Here is a 15,135-nt window from a genome sequence, read left to right as displayed (position 1 = left end):
GGTGCCTTATGCAGCAGAACCGCCAAGGCGGAAAGCTTTCTCTCGGCTTTAATTGCCACGAGCGAAATACATTGAGATTGTCCCTACTGGCAACCCGTAGTAGACTTTCGGTCGCCTAGTAATAAAAGAGTGGATGAGATTTGCCATGCGTGCTCGTGCGCGCGACTTCGCAGACGGAAGCGGAAGTGTCGGTGGCGCGCAAGCAGGAAGTGGTGACTTATTATATGGAGATGGCCGCGCTTGCCCCGCTGCCCCCACTGCCCCCCCAGTTTAAGAGCATACAGCATCATCTGAGGACGGCGCAGGAGCATGACAAGAGGGACCCTGTGGTGGCCTATTATTGTGAGTCTTCCCGAGTTGCCGCGCCCCTGCTAGCCATTTACACTGCAGGGCCCACACATCCCTTCTGGGTTCCTGGGACAAGCACCCCCTCTGATTTACACCTGATCTTGACCACTGCCCCGCCCTCCTGTGCACCAGCCCCTCTCTTCGCCCCTTTGCATGTTTCAAGGACGCAGAATTTCCAAAGTTTCGTGGTGGTTACTCAGTGTCTTCAGAACTGACTACTTGGACCCAAGAATTCTAGAACAGATTTCAACCTCAAGGTTTTCCTTCTGGATGTGTAAAGCAAGAGCCTCCAAAAATGTTAATGATATTAACAAAAGGACGACTTTGAAAACTTCTTAACAAGTAAAATTTAGAAGGACATGCAGCCCCATTCAAAAACGCAAATGGAGAGAGTCAGCTACTAAACAATCTGGCTTTCACTATTGATCCCTCTTCTGCACTCACACTTTTCTCTCCCTCCAATGAGAATTTTGGAGTCCTGGTGTGGTGCTGTGTTAATGCGCCAGACTGCAGAGTCGTTTGAACTGCTAAGTCAGTGGTTCAAGCTCACTAGCTGCGCCTCGGAAACCCTCTACAGGGTCGCTATGGGTCAGAATCGACTCCACGGTACATAACAACATTCAAGATCAAAACGTCACCTCTTTTGTACACAGTAGGTGTTTTTACCTCATTTTGATCGTACCTAACTAACCACAAGGTCAGCAGTTCGAGCTTACCAACTACTTTGCAGGAGAAGGATGAGATTTTCTGCTACGGCAAAGTTTTAAAGCCTCAGAAACCATACGTGTGGTCACTATGAGTCGGAATTAACTCGGGGACACTTAACAACAACAGTGTTATTATTTCCATTAGCCTTCATTTTCCTCAAGCAGAGACCATCATTCATTCAGTATATATTGGGCTTGTGGTCCGCTATAAGATAAGGACTCACTGACAGGTCAGTTTGAACCTTCAGTTTGGGGGTTCAAACTTACCAACTGCTTCTCCGAAACATGGCACTTAACAAAAGCAGCCATTGCTAGGCACAGGTGTTACAGTTCCTGCATTCCTGGAGCTTCTGTAGAAGGAGGCTTCAAAGCATTTGTGAAAAATGGAATTAAAAGAGAATGGAATTTTCCCATGAATGTTTTGAAGCCTCCTCATAACAATATTATGAGTGGAATTCTAGAATGATATGAGTCTAATGGCTATGAAGAACAGTAAAGCAGAGAAAGGGCGTAGGAGTACCAGAACTAGTGGTGGGTAGGGAGTGCAGAGGGGATTGCAAAGGAGAGCTCATTGAACTGACATTTCAGCAAAGACTTGAACAGTCTGAAAAGCAGGCCTGCTGTCATCTGCTGAAGTGTACTCCAGAGAAAGGGTGTAGTGACCCTGTGTAGGATTTCTGAGGCTGTAAATCTTTATGGGAGCAGAAAGCCTTGTCTTTTTCCCTTGGAGAACTGCCAACCTATGGTTATCAGTCCAGTGCTTACACTGCAGCACCACTGATAATAGGAATTGGTTGTTGCCAAGTGCCATCCAGTTGGTACCATCTCTTAGCAACCCTGTCTTGGCATATTCAAGGAAGAACAAGGAAGGCATTGTGGTAAGAGTAGAGCACAAAAGGGATGTAATAAGGAAACTAAACTGTATTAGAGGAGCATCATGAGCATTGTATTGTATAGACCACCTTGACTGCTGAGGGACCTAGCCCTGTCAGTTAATCCTTTTGTTTCCTGTATCATTATCTTCTCCCTTTTTTTTTTTTTTTTAAATGTACAACAGTCTCATTTATTTAAACAACACAAAAAAATTTCTCACTAAAATATTTCTCTAAAGTTGCAGTCCTTTCTTCCCAACTCTGTTAGGTAAACTTAAAATCATTTATGTGTAATTGTCTTAGACTTCGTTGTCACTAAAAGCCTCGTATCTATTATACTGAAATTACTCTCAACATAATAAGCAAACACTCATTACTAAATCCACTTGGCAAAGTATACTCATATATATGGTGAAACATGCATATAAAGCAATAATGAATTTAACGAAGGAGTTCCTGATGTAGCACAGGTGGATAAGCACTGGATTGCTAACCACAAAGTCAGAGGTTCAAGCTCATCATCTGCTCCTCGGAAACAAGGTCACTGAGTCAGAACTGACTCAGTGAAAAGCTTGAAATTATTCACTGGTGGTGGTGATGTGCTGTGGAGTTGGTTCCAACTCATAGCGATCCTGTACAGGGTTTCCGAGGCTGTAAATCTCTACGGGAGCAGAGACTAGTAAATAAGTTGACAAGTAAGTCCATATCTATCTTGCTTATTGGGTAACCCAACACTGTTGTACATAAGACCACCGTGAGTTAGAGTCCACTGGATGGCAGCTTGTACCAACCAGGCAATCACCAGGTATCCGCTGGCAGGCACTGGAGAAATCAGGTCTTGCCTTCTAGAGACAAACAACACAAATGAAAGCCGTAGATGTAGACCTTTCAGAAAATGCTTCCTTGGCTTGTAGGCATTCTCATTAACACTGCCCATACAATAGTTATTTTGTTCTCTACTAGAGTCTCATCCATTTCCTCTGTACCTTCTGAGTCCACAGTCTGAGGCTGAGGAACATTGCATATTATTAGACTAAATTTGTGCATATGTGATGGCTATGAAATAGTGTCTCTTGGGAGTGAAATTTGCAATTCCATGGATCTTAATGAGATTGAACACCATTTCATATGTTAATCAGCCATGTGTGAGTCCTTAAAATGTATATTTATTTCCTTTGTCCGTTTTTCTATTGCTAATCCATTGTTATACTTGCTTTAAATGACTTCTTGCAATTTGTAGTTTAAATTTTCCCTCTATAAGTCTTTTGATATTCAGATGTTTATTATTTTGAAATATGGCCACTTTATCAATCTCTTCTGTTATGGGTTACCTTCTAGTTTGTCTAGGTCTTGATTTCTTTTTGTATACCTTGCTTGACATTTGTGCTTCCTGAAGCTGTTTTCATAATTTGGGGGAAATCTACTATTGCCTTTCATTTGTTCTTTTTTTTATATTCTCTTCAAAATTTTTCATTACAACTGTATTGCACCTTTCCTGAGTAAGAACCCCAACCAAACCCACTGCCTTTTCTGACCCATAGAAATCCTATAGGACAGAGTACATCTGCTCTGTAGGGTTTCCGGTGCTGTAAATCTTTATGGATTCTTACAATGGAGCTCTGGACTGCTAATTGCAAGGTCAGCAAATCAAACCCACCACCTGCGCCTTAGAAACCCTATATAGGGTCGCTGTGTGTCAGACCGACTCGACAGCACTTAACAGTAACAAATCTTTATGGTTGTAGGTTTCCTCATCTTTTTTCCCCAGAGCAGCTGGTAGGCTTGAACCCCAGACCTTTTGGTTAGTAGTCCAATGCCACCAGGATTCCTTCCTGAGTTCGAGCACCCAAAATTAAGAGTCTGGAATGACATGGTGGCTCTGGAGGCCAGAACAACGATTTAAATGAAAAGCAATCTGTGCTTTTTCTGTAACTGTCATTCCTGTAACTCTCCACTGTGCCCTGAGTAATAATTTCAGACGACAATTCTCAGTTGCTTACCTAAAAGTTTTGCTTGCTGCATAGGAAGCTGGGTCAAAAACAATTCTCAGAACAGCTCCTTACTCAAAATCAATTTTAGAATTGGGCCTGTCTTCTCTGTCCTGACTGTATGGAGATACAGAGGTACCGAATTCAAGGATTACCTTGTAACTTCTTAAAAATTACTCTAGAAACATGCAGTCTCCCACCAATCCATGTACCTCAACTATTAACTAAATGTCAACCAATCAATGAATTGTTTTTACTGAATTTCCTTATAGGAGGGGCTTCAAAATATCCATGGAAAAATAGGGTTAAAAGATAATGGAATTTTTCCACAAACATTTTGGAAACCCCTTCATATACTCTTATATTAACTCTCAGGACTATTTCCTCCTTGCATCACTTAGTTTAGAATCTTTGGGACTTTGTGATTCCCAATTTGCAAATTGTCCTTCTTTGCAGTAAAAGCTCTTTATTTTTCATTTCATCCAACTCTGCAGTTTTCTCTACCGTACTCTATAAAGTCTTTCTTTCTTAATTCTTTTACATTCATCAACTCTTTGTTTCTCTGTGCTACATTCTTTGTAATTTTTTTTAGGACTGTCTTCATCCCATACATTCTACTGTTCAACCCACTTTCTGAGTTTACACTTTCAGTTTTTATTGCTGGGTGTTTTCTGTTTTGTTTTCAAATTGGTCTTGCCATTTCTAATAGTCTCTTGTTGAAGTAGTGATTATTTTTAAACATTAATTTCTTGAAGCATTTTAGACATTTGCATTTATATTGTCTGATCATTTCTGCAGTGGCTCGGTCTGTGGGTCTCATCCTGCTGTTTAACAGAAGATTGCCCTTGATGACTTCATTCTCTTATTATGAACTCTATTCACACTGAACCAGTGCTCTTCAAACTAGGGCATGCAAGTTAACTCTAAAGGAATCAATTTCCCAATTCTTGACTTGAATTTGTTTTCTTTGCTAAAGTTGTTATATCTGACAAAGCCCCTATGATTTCTGGGTTCTAATGTGTTGCCCTCGTTTCCTTCCATTCTACATCAGTCACCCTTCTCCTGATTTTAAGAAAAAAGGTATATTCTCAACCATCATGAGTATTTTTATGATGTTTTGTTTTGGAAGAGAAGATGGGAATCTTCCAGTGTGTCCAGAAAGAAAAAGGAAAAAAAAAAAATTGACTAGTGTCAGTGAAGCCTCCTTTAATCAAGGTATTAGGTAGGTCTTCGTGTCTTTACCTGTCTTATAGGGAAGCAAACCAAAACAAGTAGGAAATCTTTATTTGAAAATCCCAGGCCTGAGGAGATCCCAGGGCAGCCTTCTGACTTGGGGATTGTTGTTGCTAAGTACCATCAAGTCGGTTCCGACCCATAGTAACCCTGGATGGGGTTTCCGAGTAGCAGCTGGTGAGCTTGAACCGCCAACCTTGGAGTTCAAACGGCTTTGCACATTAACCCACAGCACCTCCCCAGGACTCCTCTGACTTGGGGAAGCAAGGTGTAAATTTTGGAAAGGAACAGGGAGAGCACATAGAGCTTGTGTGGAGATCTCAGAGTGGATCTCAGAAGAAGGAATTGTAGGTGGAAATTAGCAGCCATTGTTTGGTCAGTTTCTGTTTGATCAAGAGAGATGCATAGGAACAGTTTAAGGCCAAGGTCACATGCCAAAGGAGGAAGAGAGGATTAGCTATGGGAGACAAGGTCATGGAAGGAGCACATGGAAAATTCTGTCTCTCAGAGTCTCTTAAACTTCCATATGTAATGTGTTGGAGAGTTTTAAATTTCCAAAATGAAAAGAGTTTTCATTAAGTATCCTTTTCCTCTTCATCCTCTGATTATTAAAGAATATAATTTCTTAGGTGAGATTAAAGCAAAAAGAACAGAGAAATGCTGAAGTCAACAGTGCCATATTTAGAATTAGAAGACAGGAATGAGATGGGTTGTATGGTAAAAGAAATGAACACATTTATTTGATCAGAAGATTAAGTCGTACTTTTTTGTGAAAGAAAGTATAGTTTGGTCAGTTGATTTAGAATGGACAGTTGCCTTCGCGGTTTGTCATAAGGTTAGCATTCTCATGGAACTAAATGTGCTAAATCTTTAGCTCTGATATGTTTTGGGTGTTTTTTTTGGGGTTTTTTTCCAAAGAAGTATATTTAAAACATAACATTTAAGTGATTCTATTTTGCAAAGGATTATTATAATTTATATATCACTTTTCCTAGTCCTGACTTAGTATCTTATGATAAACAGCCTTCCCACTCTGCTGCTCCCCCCCAAAAAACAAAAATTTTAAAAAAAACACTGCCTGTCAGTCAAGTCCACCTCATAATCACCCCATAAAAACAGAACCAAACTCTCTGTTCTCCAGTTGATGTGGAGTCCTAGTGACCCCAGAGGAGAGAGGAGAACTTCCTCAGAGGGTTCGGAGACTGTGACAAAACCAGACAGGAGCAGACTGCCTCATCTTTCTCCCTTGGAGCTTCTGATGAGTTCCAAAGCCTCACCTTTCAGTTAGCAGCTGAGTACTTAACCGCTGTGCCACCAGGGCTCTGTGATGATAAACAAGAAACTTCTTATTAAAACAAAATAATGAATCTTGATAAGATCTTTTGTGTTCTTCATAAGAACTGTTAAAATGTCAGTTGAAAGAAAGAGTGAGAAATGTTGTTGGGTGATAGATACAGTATTTTAGCCTATAGCCCAGAAGGAATGTGTAGAAGTCTGATTTCGCAATAACAGAATTTCTTCCATTCTTCTCATTCATATGTGAATAAAGTTTCTCTAGTACTAATGTGCTGCTGTAGGATCAGAACTGGACTGAGAACCACAAGGTTGGCAGTTCAAACCCACCAGCTGCTCCTCAGAAACCTTATACAGGGTTGTTATGAGTCAGAACCAACTCGATGGTACTAAACAACAACAATATAATTCATACAAATGAGTAGAATCGACACTAAGCTCATTATGACAGTTGTTGTGAAGTGCCATAGAGTCGGTTCCAACCCATAGCCACCCTGTATAGACTTTCCAAGGAGCAACTGGTAAGCTTGGAATGCCAACTTTGCAGTTCAAATGGCTTTGCAGTCTGGCGCATTAGCCCACAGCGCCACACCAGGACTTCCTAGTTATGTGACCTAACTCATCAGAAGGTACATTTCTAAAATAATTTCACTAATTTAATAGTTATTAAAATATATATTACTTATGATGGCTTGGAGTCCTGTTGTGGCACTGTGGATTAATGCACTGGACTGCAGGGCTGATTTGAACCACAAGGTCAGTGGTTCAAGCCCACCCACCAACTACTCCTCAAAAGTCCTATTCAGGGTCGCTGTGAGTCAGAACTGACTCGACAGCACTTAACAACACCAACAATGATGGTTTGATAGATTATGCATTATAGTAAACTACAAATACTCAATTATAGGAAAAAATTTTAACACTGGAAGTTTTAGATAAATTTCAACTTTAATACATGGTTTATGGCAGAAAAGCGTGATTGTTGTTAAGTGCTAGTGAGTCAGTTCCAACTGATAGCTACCCTATATAGGATTTCTAAAGACTAGCTGGCAAGTTTGAACCTCCAACTTTGTGGTTGGCAGTCCAGTGCTTATCCTATAGCACCACACCAAGACTCTCAAAAGTGTGATTGTTGTTGTCTGTTGCTAAGTGCTGTCGAGCCTTTCCCACCCCTAGCAACCCCGTATAGTGTTTCTGAGAGCGACTGGTGAGCTTGCAAATGTGTCCTCTTCTGATGAAATTTCTAAATGGAAATATGAATTAAAGGAAAGAACAAAGAAAATGTTTGACTCTTAATTATATTTTAAAATGGACACCAAATTGCTATGGTTATTTACATTTGAAAAAATGAGTTGATAACTTTGATATGTCAATATTTGCCTTAATATAGAAATAACATTTTTGTGCCTAAACTTCTAATCAAAATTATAAATGTGAATTTAAGAGTGTGAGAAGGGCTTCATTTCTTTAGCTTAGAACAAACAAGGACTTCCTCAATTCATAGAGTAAAGAATAATTTTTTTCTCAGTAAAAACAAAGTTCGTTATTTTACTGAATTACTTGCTGATTAATGAAAGCATTATGTTCTCTTTGGAGTCCTGGTATGGCGCTGTGGGTTAATGCGCTGGATTTGCAGGGCCTGTTTGAACCACAAGGTTAGCAGTTCAAGTTCACTAGCTGCTTCTTGGAAACCCTATGCAGTGTCACTATGAGTCACAACTGACTCAACGGCACTTAACAACAACAATACTCTGTTTCACTTCTGGGAGTTTCTGTATACCGTTCTCTGATTAGAATTCTCTTGTGACTTCTTCTTAACTGGTTGTTGTTGTTATGTGCCATTGAGTCGGTTCCAGCAGCTGCTGAGTTTGAACTATTGACCTTACAGTTCAAACCGACTTGCTTATCATGCAGTGCCACACCAAGACTCCTCTTAACTTGGCAGATTAGGTCAGTCATTCAGAATCCAGTTGTATTCTGTTGTGCTTCCTTTCTGACTTCACTGTGCAGTCCATAATACCTCCTCTGACCTTGACATCTAGAGCAAGGTCAGACCTCACAGCCTGAAACGTGTGCCTAAGACTTCAAATGCAAGTCAAAGCTCGGAGAACCGGTTAACCCCCTCTCACTTCTGACCTACAGACTTCTACTACTTCATTTGTTGGTTTTGTTGTTGTTAGGTACCATTGAGTCGGTATCGACTCATAGGGACTGTATGCACAGCAGAACAAAACACTGTCCGATCCTGGGCCAACTTCACTATTGTTTCCATGCATGAGCCCATTGATGCTGCCACTTGCCCAATCCATCTCACTGGGGGTCTTTTTTCCTCTTTTTCTCTGACCCTCCACCCTACCAAACATGATATCCTTCTCTAGTGACCAGTCCCTCCTGACAATATGTCTGAAGTATGAGAGACAAAGTTTGGCCATCCTGGCCTCCAAGGAGCACTCTGGCTGCATTCTTCGAACACAGATCTGTTGGTCCTTTTGGCAGTCTATGGCACTGTCAATATTCTCCTCCAACACCATAACTCAAAGGCATCAATTCTTTTACAGGTCTTCGTTATTCACTGTCCAGCTTTCGCATACATATAAAGTTATTGAAAATACCATGGCTTGGGTCAGGCGCATCTTAGTCCTCAAGCTGACATCTTTGCTCTTCAACACTTTAAAAAGGTCTTTCGATTTGCAGTATGCATTTGATTTCTTTATGGCTGCTTCCATGAGTGTTGATAGTTGGTCCAAGAAGAATGAAGTCCTTGACAACTTCCATCTTTTCTCTGTTGATAAGAATGTTGTTTATTGGTCCAGTGGTGAGGATTTTTGTTTTCTTTACATTGAGATGACTGTGCTCTTTGATATTCATAGGTAAATATTTTAAGTCTTCTTCACTTTCAGCAAGCCAGGTTGTATCATCTGCATATCATAGGTTGTTAATAAGTGTTCCTCCAATCCTGATGCCACGTTTTTCTTCATATAATCCAGCTTCTCAGATTATTTGCAGTCATTACTGTTGACCTGTCATAGTCCATTCCGTTTCCTTTGGTGCATCATCTTCTTGTAATTAAAATTAACTAAAACTCGAAGTCATATTGACTACTGTTCTGTGATTTCAATTGCCAATTAAATTTCCTTGAAGAGAATAAATGCTAGGCTTTTTAATGTGGTAGTCAAATTTATTAGTGTTTACCAAAATTTACCTAATTTGTCGATAAATAGACAAAGAAGTATATTCTATGTCTTATCTAATAGATTGAATTGAAAATCTCCTAAATGGCTTCAATATGAGCAAGTTCAAGTCTGCTATGGTGCATATATCCACCACTTGTCTGTCAGTTTGTCATACCAAAACAAAATTGTTGGTATTAAACTAGTTTGAGATAACATATGATTAAGAGCTTATAGTATTCTAGGAAGAAGTCCAAGGTGCACTGAAAGCATTGGCAAAGCAGAAGGATCTGGGAATTGATGGAATACCAATTGAAATCGTTCAACAAACTGGAGGCACTCACTCATCTATACCAAGAAATTTGAAGACAGCTACCTGGCCAACTGGTTGGAACAGATCGTATTTGTACCCATTTTCAAGAGAGGTGTCCCAACAGAATGCAGAAATCATCAGATAGTATCATTACTGTATATGCACATAAATGTTTGCTCAAGATAATTCAAAAAACGGCTGCAGCAATACGTTGACAAAGAGCTGCCAGAAATTCAAGCTGAAATCAACAAGGATAGTGGGATGAGGGATATCATTGCTGAAGTCAGAGGGATTTTGATTGAAAGCAGAGAATATCAGAAAGATGCTTACCTGTGCTTTGTTGACTGTGCATCATGACAAGCTGTGGACGATATTGCAGAGAATGCGTGAATTCCGGAACCTGTACTTAGACAAAGAGATAGTCCTTTGACAAGAACAAGGGGACACTGAATGGTTTCAGATCAAGAAAGATGTGTGCCAGAATTGTATTCTTTCATCATACTTAATTCAGTCTGTATACTAAGCAAATAATCTGAGAAACTGGATTATATGAAGAAAAACTTGGCATCAGGACTGGAGGAAGATTTATTAACAACCTGTGATATGCAGAGGATACAACCTTGCTTGCTGCAAGTGAAGAGGACTTGTATCTTCATCTCTCATACTTTGAACATATTATCAGGAAGGACCAGTCCCTGAAGAAGGATATCATTGTTGGATAAAGTGGAGGGTCGAAGAAAAAGAGGAAGACCCCCAACGAGATAGATTAGCACAGTGACGGCAGCATTGGGGTTATGCTTAGCAACGATTCTGAGGTTGGCATGGGACCAGGCAGTGTTTCCTTCTGTTGTGCATAGGGTCGCTGTGAGTTGGTGCAGATAGCCCCTAACAACAACTCAGCATTAGTGTCTGTTTTTAGTGGTACAGTGGCTAAGCACTCAGCTTCTGTCAGGTCAGCAGTTGATTTACATCAGATGCTCTCTCTGTAGGAGAATATTGCATCGGGCTGTTTCTGTGAACATTTACAGGCATATCCCAGAGAAGCGAGGTTCAGTTCCGAACCAAACCCACCATAAAATTTCATGAAGGTTTGGTTTCCCAGTGCATATGAAAGTTGCATTACACCCAAAGTTGGAAGTTCAAACCCAGCAGCCACTCCTCAGAAACCCTATACAGGGTTGCTATGAGTCAGAACAGACTTGACAGCACTCAACAACAGCAAGTGTGTAAATAGCTTTATGAAAACTGTGAAATATTATTACAGTGTAACAAAATGTGACACAGACAGGAGCAGATGCTGTTGAAAAAATGCCACAAACCTTCTGTGTATTAAAAAAAACACAAAACTTAGTATCTGTGAAGCACACTAAAACAAGGTGTGTACCTGTGAAGCCTTGGGAACCCAAAGATCAAGTTGCCTTAGGATCACTGTGAGTCTGGATGTAACTCTATGGAATGGGGGTTTTTGGTTTCTTTTGTTTCAAATGATCTCCAGTGCTGGCTATAAGCAAAGCAAGCCCTCTGCTTTTACAACGTGTGCTGGTGTGACCCTGTACAGCACGTGTGGAACTTCTTTTTCTTATTCTTTCTCTTTAATGCCTATGTAGATCAATTCCTTACATTCGATATATGGAAATAAATACATTGATAATCATAGACTTCAAGCTCTATGACATGAGATTGCCTTAAAACGCTGAATATTAAAAATAGTTCATTCAGATGCTATTACAATTAAAAACAGAGATAAAGGTAGATAATGAGCTGTGTGTGATATATATGTTCGGAAACCCTATGCAGGTCGCTGTGAATCAGAACCAACTGGACAGCACTTAACACCAACAAATGCATTCGTAAAGAGGATTTTATTGGGCAGACATGATTGAATTGGAAATCCTGGTACTAACTCTAGCAGACAGCAAACCATGTAATAAAGCTACATTAAATAAAACTGCAGTAGACAACTAGATTAGTGAAGTAGGAAAACCCAGATTCAGAATCCAACACGGTTACGCATAGTAACCGGAGGAGCCCTGGTGACCCTGTAGGTTAAGAGTTGCTCTACTAATCCAAAGGTCAGTAGTTTGAGACCACCAATCACTCTGTGGGAGAGAGGGGAGACTTTCTGTACCCTTAAAGAGTCATAGGCTTGGAAATCCTGTCGAACAGTTCTGCTCTGTCATAATAGGATCCCTAGGAGTCAGAAGTGACTCCAAGGCAGTGGATTTGGTATGCATGGAAACTTAATATTGATTGTTGTTGTTAAGTGCCTTCGAGTCAATTATGACCCATAGTGACCATAGTGTATAGGGTTTCCGAGAAACAGCTGGTGAGTTTGAACTGCCGACCTTGCAGTTCAAATGGCTTTGTAGTCTGGCGCATTAACCCACAGCACCACACCAGGACTGCAATATACATGTTGTTGTTGTTGCTAAGCCATATCAAGTCAGTACTGACTCATAACCATGCTGTGTGCAACAGAACAAAACACTGCCCGGTCCTGGGACAACTTCACAGTTGTTGCCACACTTGAGCCCATTGATGCTGCCACTTTGCCAATCCATCTTGCTGGGGATCTTCCTCTTTTTCTCTGACCCTCCACCTTACCAAACATGATATCCTTCTCCAGTGACTGGTCTCTCCTGACAATATGTCCAAAGTATGAGGGACAAAGTTTGGCCATCCTAGCCTCCACTCTGGCTGAACTTCTTCCAACACAGATCTGTTTGTTCTTTTGTAAGTCCGTGGTACTTTGAATATTCACTTCCAACACCATAACTCAAAAATATCGATTCTTTTACAGTCTTCTTTATTTACTGTCCAGCTTTCCCATGCATATGAGGATATTGAAAATACCATGGCTTGGGTCACAAGCACCTTAGTCCTCAAGCTGACATCATTGCTCTTCAAGACTTTAAACAGGTCTTGTGCAGATTTGCTTAATGCAGTATGTCATTTGATTTCTTGACTGCTGCTTCCATGAGTGTTGAAAGCTGATCCATGAAAAATGAAGCCCTTAACAACTTCCATCTTTTCTCCGTTAATAAGAATGCTGTTTATTGGTCCAGTGGTGAGGATTTTTGTTTGCTTTACATTGAGATGCAATCCATGCCAAAGACTGTGCTGTTTGATCTTCATCAGTAAATATTTTAAGTCTTCTTCACTTTCAGCAAGCCAGGTTGTATCATCTGCATATCGCAGGTTGTTTATGAGTCTTTCTCCAATCCTGATGCCACGTTTTACTTCATATAATCTAGTTTCTCAGATTGTTTGTTAAGCATACAGGTTGAATAAGTATGGTGAAAGAATAAGCCCTGTTGCACATCTTTTTAATTTTAAACCATTCAGTGTTCCCATGTTCTGTTCAAACAACTGCATCTTTGGTCATGTACAGATTCCTAATGAGCACAATTAAGTATTCTAGAACACTCATACTTCACAGTGTTGTCCATAGCTTGTCATGATCCACACAATCGAAAGCCTTTGCGTAGTCAATAAAGCACAGGTAAACATCTTTCTGATATTCTCTGCTTTCAGCCAAGATCCATCGGACATCAGCAGTGATATCCCTTGTTCCACATCCTCTTCTGAATCTGGCTTGAACCTCTGGAAGTTCTCTGTCAACGTATGCTTGCAGCCGTTTCTGTATTACCATTAGTAAAACTTTATTCGCAAAGGATATCAAAGATATCGTCTGATGATTTCTGCATTCCTTTGGATCACCTCTCTTTAGAATGGGCACAAATATGGATCTCTTCCTATCAATCAGCCAGATAGTTGTCATCCACATTTCTTGGCATAGACTAGTGAGTGCCTCTAGTACTACCTCACTTTCTTGAAAGATTTCAATTTTTATGCCACTAATTCCTAGTGCATTGATCTTTGCCAATTCCTTCAATGCACCTTGGACTTCTTCCTTCAGTATTATTGGCTCTTGATAATATGCTATGTCTTGAAATGGTTGAACATCAACCATTTCCTTTTGGTGCATCTTCTTTTGATGCTTTCTGCATCATTCAATAATATGCCCAAAGAATCCTTCAATAATCAAAGTTGAGGCTTGAATTCTTTCTTCAGTCCCCCCAGCTTGAGAAATACTGAGCATGTTCTTCCTTTTTGGTTTTCTGATTGCAGATCTTTGCACATTTTGTTGTTATATTTGACTTTGTCTTATGAAGCTGACCTTTGAAATTTTGTGTTCAGCTCTTTTGCCTTCTCGTGGCTTCCATGTGCTTTACCATCTCTGCGCTGGAGAGCAAGTTTCAGTGTCTCTTCTGACATCCATTTTGATCTTTTCTTTCTTTCTTGTCTTCTTAATGACTTTTTGTTTTCTTCCTGTATGATGTTCTTGATATCATCCCACAACTCTTCTGGTCTTCTGTCTAGTGTTCAGTGTATCAAATCTGTTCTTCAGATAACCTCTGTCTTCAGGTGAGATATATTCAAGGTAATATTCTGGCTCTCATGGACTTGTTTTCATTTTCTTCAACTTCAGTTTGAATTTGCTTATGAGCAATTGATGATCTGTTCCATAATGTGTCCCTGGCCTTGTTTTGACTGGTAATACAGAGTATTATTATTATTGGTAATAATTCCTTCATCTTTTTCTCAGATGTTGTCAATTTTATTTCTGTGCATTCCATCTGGTCAGGTTCATGTGTGTAGTCATCTCTTTTGCTGTCTAAAGAAGGTATTTGAAATGAACAAATCATTGGTTTTGCAGAATTCTATCATGCATTCTACAGCATCATTTCTATCATCAAGGCCATATTTTCCAACTACTGATCCTTCCTCTCTGTTCCAACCTTTGCATTCCGATCACCAGTAATGATCAATACATCTTGATGGCATATTTGATCAATTTCAGATTGAAGAAATTGGTAGAAGTCTATTTCATTGTCACTGGCTTTAGTGGTTGGTGCGTAAAGATGAATAATAGTGTTATTAACTGGTCTTCGCTGTAGGTGCATGGATATTATCCTATCACAGATAGCATTGTACCCTCATCACTGATCTAGATATGTTCTTTTTGACAATGAATGCAACACCATTCCTCTTCAATTTGTCATTCCTGGCATAGTAAACCACGTGGTTGTCAGTTTCAAAATGGCCAATACCAGTCCATTTCAGCTCACTAATGCCTAAGATACCAATGTTTATGTGTTCCATTTCATTTTTGACAATTTCCAGTTTTTCTAGATTCATACTTTTTAC

General features: G+C 40.0%; 1 protein-coding gene across 2 annotated transcripts in view; it reads left to right on the top strand.

The window, feature by feature from the left end:
• The first annotated feature begins 210 nt into the window (after nucleotides 1-210).
• Nucleotides 211-15,135, top strand: part of VTA1 (vesicle (multivesicular body) trafficking 1) — a 52,514-nt gene continuing 37,589 nt past the window's right edge. The window contains exon 1 of one of the 2 annotated variants that reach the window (XM_006834614.1): nucleotides 211-342. In XM_006834614.1, coding sequence (XP_006834677.1) covers nucleotides 225-342 — 118 coding nt within the window. In that variant the 5' untranslated portion in view covers nucleotides 211-224. The remainder of the gene's footprint in view (nucleotides 343-15,135) is intronic. The other variant, XM_006834615.1, reaches the window with a different exon arrangement.

This window comes from Chrysochloris asiatica, unplaced genomic scaffold (genome assembly GCF_000296735.1).
Source record: "Chrysochloris asiatica unplaced genomic scaffold, ChrAsi1.0 scaffold00013, whole genome shotgun sequence".
Classification (NCBI taxonomy): domain Eukaryota; kingdom Metazoa; phylum Chordata; class Mammalia; order Afrosoricida; family Chrysochloridae; genus Chrysochloris; species Chrysochloris asiatica.
Note: the sequence above shows the minus strand (reverse complement) of the source record. Positions and strands in the feature narration are given on the sequence as shown.